The sequence below is a fragment of the Mercenaria mercenaria genome, chromosome 11 (genome assembly GCF_021730395.1).
Source record: "Mercenaria mercenaria strain notata chromosome 11, MADL_Memer_1, whole genome shotgun sequence".
Taxonomy (NCBI): Eukaryota; Metazoa; Mollusca; class Bivalvia; order Venerida; family Veneridae; genus Mercenaria; species Mercenaria mercenaria.
Window position 1 is genome coordinate 53,593,351 of NC_069371.1, and position 14,637 is coordinate 53,607,987.

Genomic DNA, 14,637 nt, shown 5'->3' on the forward strand with positions numbered 1-14,637 from the left:
AGAGAATGTCCTGGCAGTGATTCAACCACCACAAGACAAGTAAAAGATTCATCTTAATTTGACCTGGCTTTGACTCCATGATTACAAGAGAATGTCCTAGCAGGGATTCAAAAGATTCATCTTAATTTGACCGGGCTGTGACTCCATGATCACAAGAGAATGTCCTGGTAGTGATTCAATCACCACAAGACAAGTAAAAGATTTATGTCGAATTTGACTGGGCTTTGACTCCACGATCACAAGAGAATATCCTGGCAGTGATTCGAAGGATTCATCTTAATTTAACCGGGCTGTGACTCCATGATCACCAGAGAATGTCCTGGCAGTGATTCAACCACCACAAGACAAGCAAAAGATTCATCTTAATTTGACCGGGCTGTGACTCCACGATCACAAGAAATGTCCTGGCAGTGATTCAACCACCACAAGACAAGCAAAAGATTCATCTTAATTTGACCGGGCTGTGACTCCATTATCACAAGAGAATGTCCTGGCAGTGATTCAACCACCACAAGACAAGCAAAAGATTCATCTTAATTTGACCGGGCTGTGACTCCATTATCACAAGAGAATGTCCTGGCAGTGATTCAACCACCACCAGACAAGTAAAAGATTCATCTTAATTTGACCTGGCTTTGACTCCACGATCACAAGAGAATGTCCTGGCAGTGATTCAAAAGATTCATCTTAATTTGACCGGGCTGTGACTCCACGATCACAAGAGCATGTCCTGGCAGTGATTCAACCACCACAAGACAAGCAAAAAATTCATCTTAATTTGACCCGGCTGTGACTCCATTATCACAAGAGAATGTCCTGGCAGTGATTCAACCAACGCAAGACAAGTAAAAGATTCATCTTAATTTGACCTGGCTTTGACTCCACGATCACAAGAGAATGTCCTGGCAGTGATTCAAAAGATTCATCTTAATTTGACCGGGCTGTAACTCCACGATCACAAGAGAATGTCCTGGCAGTCATTCAACCACCACAAGACAAGCAAAAGATTCATCTTAATTTGACCGGGCTGTGACTCCATTATCACAAGAGAATGTCCTGGTAGTGATTCAGCCAACACAAGACAAGTAAAAGATTCATCTTAATTTGACCTGGCTTTGACTCCACGATCACAAGAGAATGTCCTGGCAGTGATTCAAAAGATTCATCTTAATTTGACCGGGCTGTAACTCCACGATCACAAGAGAATGTCCTGGCAGTGATTAAACCACCACAAGACAAGCAAAAAATTCATCTTAATTTGACCTGACTTTGACTCCACGATCACAAGAGAATGTCCTGGCAGTGATTAAAAGATTAATCTTAATTTGACCTGGCTTTGACTCCATGATCACAAGAGAATGTCCTGGCAGTGATTCAACCGCCACAAGACAAGTAAAAGATTCATCTTAATTTGACCGGGCTGTGACTCCATGATCACCAGAGAATGTCCTGGCAGTGATTCAAAAGATTAATCTTAATTTGACCGGGCTGTAACTCCACGATCACAAGAGAATGTCCTGGCAGTGATTCAACCGCCACAAGACAAGTAAAAGATTCATCTTAATTTGACCTGACTTTGACTCCATGATCACCAGAGAATGTCCTGGCAGTGATTCAAAAGATTTATCTTAATTTGACCAGGCTGTAACTCCACGATCACAAGAGAATGTCCTGGCAGTGATTCAACCAACACAAAACAAGTAAAAGATTCATGTCGAATTTGACTAGGCTTTGACTCCACGATCACAAGAGAATGTCCTGGCAGTGATTCAAAAGATTCAACTTAATTTGACCGGGCTGTGACTCCACAATCACAAGAGAATGTCCTGGCAGTGATTCAACCAACACAAAACAAGTAAAAGATTCATGTCGAATTTGACTAGACTTTGACTCCACGATCACAAGAGAATGTCCAGGCAGTGATTCGAAAGATTCATCTTAATTTGACTGAGCTGTGACTCCACGATCACAAGAGAATGTCCTGGCAGTGATTCAACCACCACAAGACAAGTAAAAGATTCATCTTAATTTGACCTGGCTTTGACTCCACAGTCACATGAGAATGACCTGACTGTGACTCAACCATTATAAGAGAAGAAAATATTTCAGCTTAATATTACCTGGTCAAAAAAGAAGTAAAAGTTTCAGTTTTATCTGACCTGGCTGTAATTCCACCATCACAAGACTGCTTTAGGTAAAGAAGGCACCCAAACATTTTTAGAAAAAGTAAAGCACTATAGGTAAGGTTTTTAAGTTATCTGAAATCTCAGAAGCAAAATGCCATTTCATTATTTCAGGGAAAATGTGTCTTTAATTTTTATTTTAGGGAAGATATTAATTTTGACAAGAAATTCAAAGGTACAGGGTCTGAGGTTCTGAGGCCAGCCTCAAAGCTCAAGAAACTGACTGGCTGTTTCATGGGTACAAATTCCAAAATCAGCCAATCACAAAAACTTTATTGAATCCCATATTTTTTAACCATGAAGAAAGATATGGAAGGAAAATAACTGTCACTAAGCATACCAAGACACTGTCTAAGTATAGTAAATTTAATCAACAGAATATAAAAGCAGCTGCAAGAAAATTACTGAATTAATAATTCAAGGCTTAAAAGATTTTGATTTTTTTTAACTGACTGCTGAAAATCAGGACCAATTTCGCAAACAATCAACTGTTCCATAACAGTAACAGTTCAATGTACACAGCAGATTCCTCCAGCAAAGATATCTGCTGAATTATGCAGAAACATGATCTGTAATCAACAATACTTTGTTTGCTGGCTTGCAAGACAAAATTTAAATTGTGGTTAATCAAAGCAACAGCAACCAATTCAAAGAATGTTAGTTTTTCATTATAAATATCTCTTTTTGGGTAACAAATCAATCATAAAATAGTGGGATGGGAAGGCTTGAACAGTATTAATCACAGGAAGCACACTGCATCAAATCTCACTCATTCTCACTTACCCCTGGAATTTTTGGAAACATCAAAAAAGCAGCCTGAATTATAAAGAAATACCCAAAATTCAATCTTACAACAGTTTTCTGTGCTGTTCTGTGCTTGCTTTCTCTCTAGTTGAAATACTGGCAAACACTTTTAAAAACCTTGTAATATTGCAAAGATTGGCTGGAAAACTGTTGTAACTCTTTTTTATTTAATATGAGTTAGAACAGTTTTCCATCCAACCCACAGTTTATCAAGTTTCTGTCTGAATGGTAATGAGATTTTGAATTGTTCTCACACCTCTAAAACTCCCACTGGCGAAGACACCCATCCACACAACCTGATATAGTAATTATTAACTGCATCCAAAAAATTATACATCTCAAAAGCAGGACAAAAACATGTTATTTTATTTGTTTGTTTGTTTTCAGTAAAAAAAAAACTGCCCTTAAAAGTACATTTACATACCCCTGCATGATTACACATCAAATTAATATCAAATCTCCCAGACTGTAGTTTCCTTCTAGGAGTAAGGATTCTGTGAACTGGTCTTGTTGGCTTTACTTGACTGGAGCTAATATCAATCAAACTAGGAAATTATTTGTTTGTCAAGATTTTCTGTTCCTAAAATAAAGGCAGACACATTTATTGCTATCTCAAATCCTACCTTGACCATTAATCTTGGATTTCTAATGTCAACAAATCCTGAAATCTAGTCTGTGGTTGTGCAATAAAATCATGTTGTTGTGATCAATAAACTCTTACCAATTTTTGAATTTCCTCTTTCACAGACCTTTCCTGCAAAAAACAGGTTCTCTTTATCATATTACTGATAACATTTTGTAAGACTGATAAAAAGATTTTCAATGTTTTGTCCATTTTAAGGATCAGTCAAATAGCTGGCCTGCAACAATACCTGAAAAGCAATTATCCCTGAAAAAGGCATGCATTTGTTATATACTGTTTCTCAATAAAATAAGCCTGATCTGATGTTCCAAAGAACATGTCCTTATCAGAAAGGCTTGCTGTAACAATAGTATTCTTTTATTACAGGATGCTGATGTAATTATTTTAATATGCTGAGTAATTTTGACATCAGATGTCTAGTGTCTATAAGTACTCTAAAATCTAACATACATTACTTTTGTCACTTCAAATTTTCAACTTGGAGACCAACTAACATACACGGACTGTAGCACTTTCTTGCTTTAAATGTCAATGAACCATGTTTTACTGAACATACAAGCATGGCTTACCATCAACTAAACCATGTTTGCTGTTATACAAATATTGCATTCCTGAGAGGGTGATATGAAAAATGTTCACCGCGAGATATATTCATATTTAGAGAGGTGAACATTTTTCATATCACCCTCTCAGGAATGCAGTATTTATTCTATTATACCGAAAGCTTATAAGGGTCAAAGCATTAACTGGAAATTCAACATAATAAATTATTTAAGATTAAAAAGTAATTACTAAACAAATAATGAAGACAGAATTAAAGAGTCTTTACTTGTTAGCACACATAATTTGTGGCGACTTTGCTGTGTAATAAGACTTTTTTGATAGATTTAGTCGAGACGTTTACATATCGCTGACCCCTATATTTATTCTAATATTTCAACATTGCGTCAATCAGTAGCATACGAAAAATGGCAATAACTTTCTTTTTTTCTAAACGAAACATATAAGTGTGAGCACACATTTTCTTAGTTAGATCATTTCCAAACTTATTGTGGTAGTTTCGATTCAATATTTAATGAAAAATTGTTTTCAGAATATTTTGCACGTAGCATAAAAAAGAAATGGCCGTGTTTGCACATGCAAGAGCACGAGAAAAGGGTAATTTAATCCTAACGTATAATTATATAAGTGCCTTGTCTGAAAATTTATCGACTCAGTCTTTTAAACAAAGCGAAAGTATCAATCTCTCAACGGGTGATATGAAAAAATAATATCACATGTGCAGAAAAACAAAATAATGCTGTTGCGCATGTGATATGAAATTATGGATCACATCACCTGCGCAGAAATTGAAAATAACGATTTTGCGCATGTGATATAAAATCACTGGGGAATATAATATATTATTCAAGTTAAACTAATGGGAAATTTGCATTGGACATTTATGTGAGGTATAATAAACTGAATTATCAGATGTTGCCAAACTAAAGTGAAACTGTGATGCCTCTTTTGGCACCAATGTCAAAATTACACAGAGCAGTAATTTTTTCATAATTTCTGCTTTATGTATGGGACTGACTGTAGATCTTGTAGAATATGTAAACTGTTTGAATATTCTCAACTTTCATAGCAAAAAAAATAATTCTGAGAAACAGATATAACCTAGGTTTTTTAAAGTTTACATTTTCAGCTACATATCAACCCCAATTTTCATATACTGATCATGTAAATCGTATCGGCATCCAGGATTTGCAAAGCACCTAGCTACCAAGATCTCAAAGTTGAAATTAAACATACATAAAAAAGCATATGTTAAAAACATTGAACTGAAGAGTGTACAGGTCAGACGATATTCCTACATGATTTTATCCTTCTATAATTATGTAATTATGCGTTTTCAAAGTTGCTGATGTATTTATAATATGGACAATGCAAAATTGTTCTGTCAGAAACATATGTTACTAACATTTTTTTGTCATCAAATATGACTGTCTTAGGCCGAAAAAAATTAATGTTTAGTTTCTCAGGCCACATTTTGCAAAATTTAATTTGTTTGTTTGTTTGTTTTGGGTTTAACGCCATTTTTCAACAGTATTTCAGTCATGTAACGGCAGGCAGTTAACCTAACCAGTGTTCCTGGATTCTGTACCAGTACAAACCTGTTCTCTGCAAGTAACTGCCAACTTTCCCACATGAATCAGAGGTGGAGGACTTTTGATTTCAGACACAATGTCGTTTATCAAATAGTCACGGAGAACATACGCCCAGCCCGAGGATCGAACTCGTGACCCCGCGATCCGTAGACCGACGCTCTACCTACTGAGCTAAGCAGGCGGGTTGCAAAATTTAATGAGGCAGTGCGTTTTTTTTTTTTTTTTTGGATTTGATTTTCTTTTTTATTAACGACATAGCCCGTTTTATATGAAATCCAATGATGTACATCCATATTAAACACACTTAAAGACATTGATGAACAAAGGAACCATTCTTGACAATTTATTCCTACGTACTCACATATTTTCCTTCTTCTGTCCTCAATTTTTTGTTGAATTTTCTCTTTTCGCAAATTTCTTCAGTTTTTCTTTGATAAAAATTTTAGATGCAGCGGGTCAAAATCGTATACGGCGGGGCCTGAGAAACCAAACATTAATTTTTTTTGGCCTTAGTGACTATATGATTGTGAAATAAGACTTGTATTTTAAGTTGAAAACAACTGGTCTGTGTATTATGTATTCTTTCCATTTTTTTTTACTGACAAACTCACTGGAGTCTTGGACATAATAGTCTATGTTGTGATATTAATTACCATTATTGTTAATTTTGAGCTCTGTTAAAATGTCAGTCTTTTTAAAAACTGTCTCTTAAAACACACTAAAAACTATTTCATTTACAATGTGTATTTCAATTGATATAATTATGGAATTTACTTCAGTATAGATCTGTTTTTGAAAAATTAATTCTAGTATATTTTTTCAGATGTAATAGCAAGCAAACACAAACAGCACCAATGTTCAAAAAGACTGACAGGACTATATTATAGACATCTGATGTATAATACTTTTTAAGAGATTTTGTTTGTTTTCGGAGAATACAGGGTACACTGGTCATACAGGTATACCTACAGATGCCTGTAAAGCCTGAGACTTTTTAAAACACAGATACTAATAAACTTTGATAATGTGGCAGTTGACCTAAATCCAATTGACACTGTTTATTTTCCAATACAGGTAAATCCAATATTTGCTTTACAATAGATCTATGACGGATTATCTTTGAACACCCCTGGACTTATTGGACTCAACTGCCACATTATCAAAGTTTATTAGTAGCAGTGCAATGAATTTAATTGATTTTCTAACTTGTCCATATATTTCAGTACTTTATTTACTTATTTAGTTATCTCTTTCCTATAGTTAAATTCTAGACAATCAGATGCCAGAAGTTTTTCTTCAATCAAACAAGAGGACCATGATGGTCCTGAATCGCTCACCTCTTCCCACATGACCCAGTTTTGAGTATGACATTGTTTTTTCTATTATTTGACATAGTGACATAGTTTTTGAGCTCATGTGACCCAGTTTTGAACTTGATCTAGATATTATCAAGATAAAAATTCTGACCAATTTTCATGAAGATCCATTGAAAAATATGGTCACTAGAGAGGTCAAAAGATTTTAATAATTTTAGACCTACTGACCTAGTTTTTGACCGCAGTTGACCCAGTTTCAAACTTAAACTAGATATCATCAAGATGAACATTCAGACCAACTTTCATACAATTTTCATGAAGATCTCATGAAATATATGGCCTCTAGAGAGGTCACAAGGTTTTTCTATTTTTAGACCTACTGACCTAGTTTTTGACCGCACATGACCCAGTTTCGAACTTGACCTAGATATCATTAAGATGAACATTCAGACCAACTTTCATACAGATCCCATGAAAAATATGGCCTCTAGAGAGGTCACAAGGTTTTTCTATTATTTGACCTACTGACCTAGTTTTTGAAGGCATGTGACCCAGTTTCGAACTTGACCTAGATATTATCAAGGTGAACGTTCTGAGCAATTTTCATGAAGATCTTGTGAAATATATGGCCTCTAGAGAGGTCACAAGGTTTTTCTATTTTTAGACCTACTGACCTAGTTTTTGATGGCACGTGACCCAGTTTCGAACTTGACCTAGATATCATCAAGATGAACATTCTGACCAAGTTTCATGAAGATCTTGTGAAATATATGGCCTCTAGAGAGGTCACAAGGTTTTTCTATTTTTAGACCTACTGACCTAGTTTTTGACGGCACGTGACCCAGTTTCGAACTTGACCTAGATATTATCAAGATGAACATTCTGACCAACTTTCATAAAGATTCCATGAAAAATGTGACCTCTAGAGTGGTCACAAGCAAAAGTTTACGGACGGACGCACGCACGCACGGACGGACGGACGCACGGACGGACGACGGACACCGCGCGATCACAAAAGCTCACCTTGTCACTTTGTGACAGGTGAGCTAATAAAAAAATCACAAAAGTACATGATTGTGTGAAGATAAAAAATATTTAATTATTTTTTTAAAACATTATATTAAAATTGCTCTTTTCTGGTGTTTGGGTGTGTTGTTCTCCCCTCCAACCCTTGTACTTTAGTTTTACAATTATTGGTCTTGTATGGTTAATAAAATTCATATCTATGGTCCTGTGAACTCTTAGTTGTATGACATTCTTTCAGTTGATACTAATGCATGACAGGGTCATTCTTTCAAAGGCACATCTGTTTACTAAATATGCATTAAGGTAAAATGAAATTCATGCTACTTATAAAATAACACAACCTTAACTCAAATGTCTCTCATTCATAAACCAGGAGATTGTTAAATTTATTTTGGAATGGAAGTCTTAACTCTTATTAAAAAAAACATACAAATTTCTGTTGAAACAGTCAATTAAGAGATAAAGAAGTGTTTTTTTCATGGTCAAATGTTAGTTTTATTGAGAAACAGCATATAGATAAGTTAAGCCTGAAAATGTTACACATGTGTTTATAAGTAAGACAAACCTGAAAATGTTATGCTTATTGGTAAGCTACATCTGAAACTGTCAAGAAGCCATTATAGGTAAGGTACACCTGAAAATGTCATACATGTGTTTATAGATAATTACACCTGAAATTTTCATGCATCTATCATTGGTAAGGTACACTTGAATGTTTATAGGTAAGTTACACCCAAATATCATGCATCCATTATTGATAAGGTACACCTGAAAATGTCATATATGTGGTAATATTTAAGGTAGATAGAAACAACTACCAGAACAGGTCATGCATAATCATAGTATGAAGATCTGAGCCACTAGCAATTTAGGTAACAATTTGAAGTTAAACTAGCAACTAACTAGCTGAATGGATACCAATATAAATGGGTTAAAATACAGTCGAACTGTGAAAGTATTTCTTATCAAGTTACCCCTCTTTCATTTAAAAAACTGTTCATCCTAGTAATTCTTTACTGTCCTAAAAAATCAATTTATTGCTACAATTTTTTAATTTTAAAACCACAATTATTGATAAACAACATATATCTTACCTTTTGGACACTGACATGTTCTTTTACGGAATATTTCCATAGCAACTTTATAATTGTCATATTTTTATATCTGTTTAACTGTATTCTAAATCTTATCAATTTACAAATTATACAACAGAACTATTTTACTTGTTACTCTTAAAATGCCAAGAAAATATATAAAACAGTTTATACAATATCTCCCTTTCAGACTGAGTGTATTATATTGACATACAAATATTCTCAGTTATGGAATGGTAATTATTGGACGTCTGCCTTTTCAAATCAGAGTATAATATCTCTCCAAACTTTTTTTTGTCTTGATATATCCATGACAACTGTTTTCAATAATGAGAAAATCCTGAGTTAAGATGATACAGTAAGACAGAAGAAAACATATTTCTGATAGCAAAGAAGACAAGGCATCATGGATAATCAGTCGTAACATTTATCATGATTCAAAATAGATCAGTGTCTCGTGTCATGTCACCATAGCAACAATGATGTCAACTAATGTGTCCTAGGCGGAAAATACAGCTTGGTCGTTTCCTGTGTAAAATCTTTTAAATATTGTTACAGCCATTATCTCTGTATTAAATTTGATTTTCTGTCACTTGCTTATCTGATAACTGCTTCTGACAACATCCCTAGATTTCTGATAAACTGCCAAGATTTATTACCTTGGTACAAAAATTATATCCCTAACACACTGTATGGAAACCAAGGCATTTTCTACTGAACCCAATTTGGCTTTTAACTTTCAACTAATGTAACTACAATATACAGCAGTTCTTCGGAAATTTTGAAAACTCAATCTGCCAAAAATGAAATCATATACTTCATATGAAGCCACCCATATCTGGGTGTTTATACATAGTTCTATATTTGTAAACATGACAGAGTAAAGAAAATTAGTGTGCGATGCATTAAAAATAATTTTGCAGTCACCCTGAAATCACACAATGATATAGGTGATTATGTGTTATATAATATGATCGCTACTTTCTTTCAATTTCGTGTAAATCACAATGGTACAGGTGATTCTGTGTTATATAATATTATGACCATTACTTTCTTTAAATTTAATGTAAATCACAATGATACAGGTGATTCTGTGTTAAATAATATCATGATCGCTACTTTCTTTCAATCATGTAAATCATAATAATACAGGTAATTCTGTACTATATAATATTATGTTACCTTCTTTAAATTTCATGTAAATCGCGATGGTCCAGGTGATTCTGTGCAATATAATATTATGATTGCTATTTTCTTTAAATTTCATGTAAATTACAATGGTACAAGTGATTCCGTATTATATAAAATTATGTTACTTTCTTTCAGTTTCATGTAAATCACAATGATACAGGGGATTCTGTGTTATTTAATATTATGATCATTACTTTCTTTCAATTTCATGTAAATCACAATGGTACAGGTGATTCAGTGTTATATAATATTATGATTGTTTCTTTCTTTCAATTTCGTGTAAATCACAATGATACAGGGGATTCTGTATTATATAATATTATGTTACCTTCTTTAAATTTAATGTAAATCGCGATGGTCCAGGTGATTCTGTGTAATATAATATTATGATTGCTATTTTCTTTAAATTTCATTTTATTATGATCATTACTTTCTTTCAATTTCATGTAAATCACAATGATACAGGTGATTATGTATTATATAATATTATGATCGTTACTTTTAATTTCTTGTAAATCACAATGGTACGAATGATTCTGTGTTAAATAATATAATGATCATTACTTTCTTTAAATTTAATATAATTCACAATGATACAGGGGATTCTGTATTAAATAATTTTATAATTGTTATTTTCTTTTAATTTCATGTAAATCACAATGGTACAGGTGATTCTGTGTTATATAATATTATGATTGTTAGTTTCTTTCAATGTCGTGTAAATCACAATTGTACAGGTGATTTTGTGTTATATAATATTATGTTACTTTCTTTCAATTTCATGTAAATCACAATAGTACAGGTGATTCTGTGTTATATAATATTATGATCGTTTCTGTCTTTCAATTTTGTGTAAACAACAATGGTACAGGTGATTCTGCGTTAAATAATATTGTGATTGTTACTTTCTTTCAATGTCGTGTAAATCACAATTGTACAGGTGATTTTGTGTTATATAATATTATGTTACTTCCTTTCAATTTCGTGTAAATCACAATAGTACAGGGGATTCTGTGTTATATAATATTATGATCGTTACTTTCTTTCAATTTCATGTAAATGACAATGGTACAGGTGATTCTGTGTTAAATAATATTGTGATTGTTACTTTCTTTCAATTTCATGTAAATCACAATGGTACAGGTGATTCTGTGTTATATAATATTATCATCATTACTTTCTTTAAATTTCATGTAAATCACAATAGTATAGATGATTCTGGGTTATATCTGATGTTACTTTTCTTAAGTTTCCATTTTTTCAGGGAAAACATTGACAAAGATAAAATCTTCCTAGCATGGCGTTACCTTAAATAATCTAAAAGCAAACCCAAGTGACTTTGTTACTATACTCTCACAAGAGAAAACTCAGATGACCCAATTTTGATTAATGTAAATTACCAACATTCTTACTAAGTTTCATGTGGATAAAAAATGTCACAGCACGTAAACCTTATAATTATGAAATAACATGAAACCTACTGTTTTTACTTTTTTTTTCTAAAAATAATTGCCGATATTCCATTCTTTTATTGTTAAATGACTTTATGAAGATAAGACAGTAATACTGGAATAAAAGTTGTCATTAGAACACAGAAACAACAAAATTTATGTTACTTTAAAGAGATGTTTATTGGTAGACATATCGATTATAAGTTTTAAAGTTCAAGACATAGCTAAAAACTTCAGGGAAACATTAGCAACCATGACATATAAGCTGACACTGGGGAAATCGGGTGATATATATACAGACTTCAGACAGCCTGCAGCATCTTCAAAGACAAGAGGGCAATGATGGTTCTAGATCACTCACTGGACTTACACTGCTTGCACAGTTTTGGTAGATGGTTACACAAGGAAATGTCTCTGAAATTATTTTGAATTAGTGCCAGTGTTTTCCGAAAAGAATATTTTAAAAGTTTTTATTAAATAAATATGGGCAGGTAATGCGTGTGTATGTGTGCATGTGCGAGCGTGCATGCATCCCCTGATGTGTTGAGGAGGTGGTGGTGACAAATTGATTGTTGGGATAAAGATTACATGGATACTATGAGACAGAATCAAACAGTTTCCACTACATACATATAGGGAAAAGTGACCACATACCCTGGCAGAAATTGTTTTTTTCTTTGGAAACAGAATATTTCGTACAATCTTTGTAAAGGATCACCCAAGAAACATTTGTGTAAAATTGAGCCTGCTGTTTCTGACAAGAAGATTTTTCAAGTTTCCAAAACACATATAAGGAAAAGTGACCACAGCATGTGGTGGCCATGTTTTTTGATAAATTAGCATAATTTGAACAATCTTGGCAGAGGATTACATAAAGACCATTTGTGATAAATCATTTCATAATCAGACTAGCTGTTTTGGAGAAGATGCCGTTTAAAGATTTTTCAATTTTTAGCTCTGGCAGCCCCTATGTGCAATCAAGAATGGTTTGAACAATTTTGAAGAAGACTATCAGAAGACCAGAAGAATAACCATTTTATAACATTGAAAGGAGAAAACATAAAGAAATTAGAAGATGCTCATGTCTCCTCCAAAAGCATAGTCATAATAAGATGTCAATAGGGGGCAGGAGCCAAAGTCAAAGTGACCCTGATGGTTAGCTAAGGAATTGAAATGCAATAGTGATCATCTAGGTCATCTATATGGAAATGGTTTTCAATGTTCAGGTCCCTATGGTCTTGGGAGGTGGAGGGGGAGACATACTACTCATTTAGTCCAATCATCCTAGGAAGTGTCAAGGGTCTGGGTAAAGTGGTTCTCAAGTTATAGATCAGAAACAGTTTTCATACCTCAGGGCCCTGTGAGCTTGACCTTTGACCTACTGACACCAAAATCATTAGGGGTCTTCTAATTCAAATGTCCAATCATCCTATGGAAGTTTCAAGGTACTGGGTCAAGTGGTTCTCAAGTTATTGACTGGAAACTGTTTTGCATGTTTTTGTCCCTGTGACCATGACCTTTGACCTACTGGCCCCAAGATCAATAGGGGTCATCTACTCTGCATGTCCAATCATCCCATAAAATATCAATGTTCTGGGTCAAGTGGTCCTCAAATTATTGATCGTAGATGGTTTTACATGTTCAGGCCCCTGTGACCCTGACCTTCGATGGACTGCCCCTAAAAACATTAGTGGTCATGTACTCCATAAGCCCTATCACCCTATTAAGTTTGAAGGTTCTCGGTCATATAGTTCTCAAGTGACTGAACAAAAAAGGTTTTCCATTTTCTGGCCATGTGACCTTGATCTTTGACCAACTGACCCCAAAACCAGTAGGAGTTATTTACTCTGCCAGTATAATCATCCTATGAAGTTTCAATGTTCTGGGTCAAGTGGTTCACAAGTTATTGATGGGAAACTGTTTTCCATATTCTGGCCCCTGTGTCCTTGAGATTTGACCTACTTATCCCAAAATCAGTAAGGGTCATCTCTCAAGTTATTGATCGGAAACAGTTTTCCATGTTCAGGCCCCTGTGACCATGACCTTCGATCGAGTAACCCAAAAAATAATAGGGCTCTTCTACTCCATAAGCCCTATCACCATATATGAAGATTGAAGGTTCCATGTCAAATGGTTCTCCAGTTATTAATAGGAAAGGAAGTGTGACATACAAACTGACTGACGGACAGATATATGGAAGGGGCAAAAATAATATGTCTCCCATGTGAACACCGCTGTGACAACCTTATTTTCTATATTGTAAGTTCCATGTTCATTCCTATAGCCAATTTAGCTGACTTGCATGTTAAAGCCTCGTTAGGAAATCAGCTGTATCCATAATGACCATTGTGTAATCATCAGTAAGACAGCTGATTACCGATTTATGCAAAACATGACAAAATGACATTATTTATTCTCATGTGACAAACTCAGGCTTTTATAAACAATTGCTGGATTTTTGGTATAACCCTCCTATGTTTTATGTTCGCTGCCGTTTCAAAGTTCTTTATTACTTGCAAAAAAAACGTAAGAGCACCAAAAGTTTTACAATAAAGGAGGTCCAGCATCACCACGATGATGTACACAAACATGAGAGGATGCTTTTGACCAAGTTTTATAACGAATATCTATCAGGCTGTTCATAAGAAAAAAAATTGTTGAAAAGGTTTTCTTTTTGAAGCTCCAGCGGCCTCCACGTGCTGTCAAGCAAAAAAAGCTTGAGTAAAGTTCATCCAAGAATTAGTGATGATCCAGCAAGCTGTTTCATGACAGTAAG

At 34.3% G+C, this 14,637-nt stretch overlaps 1 protein-coding gene across 4 annotated transcripts in view; it reads right to left on the bottom strand.

The window, feature by feature from the left end:
• The window catches only part of LOC123531301 (potassium voltage-gated channel subfamily H member 7-like), a 463,598-nt gene that overhangs the window by 120,385 nt on the left and 328,576 nt on the right, over positions 1 to 14,637 (bottom strand). For 3 of the 4 annotated variants that reach the window (XR_008366046.1, XM_053517472.1, XM_045312132.2), the window contains exon 6: positions 3,709 to 3,741. The exons of the other annotated variant lie outside the window; for it this stretch is intronic. Coding sequence is in view for 2 of the 3 variants with exons in the window: in XM_053517472.1 (XP_053373447.1) it covers positions 3,709 to 3,741 (33 nt within the window). In the remaining variant the exon portion in view is untranslated. The remainder of the gene's footprint in view (positions 1 to 3,708; positions 3,742 to 14,637) is intronic. 4 annotated transcript variants of the gene reach the window in all.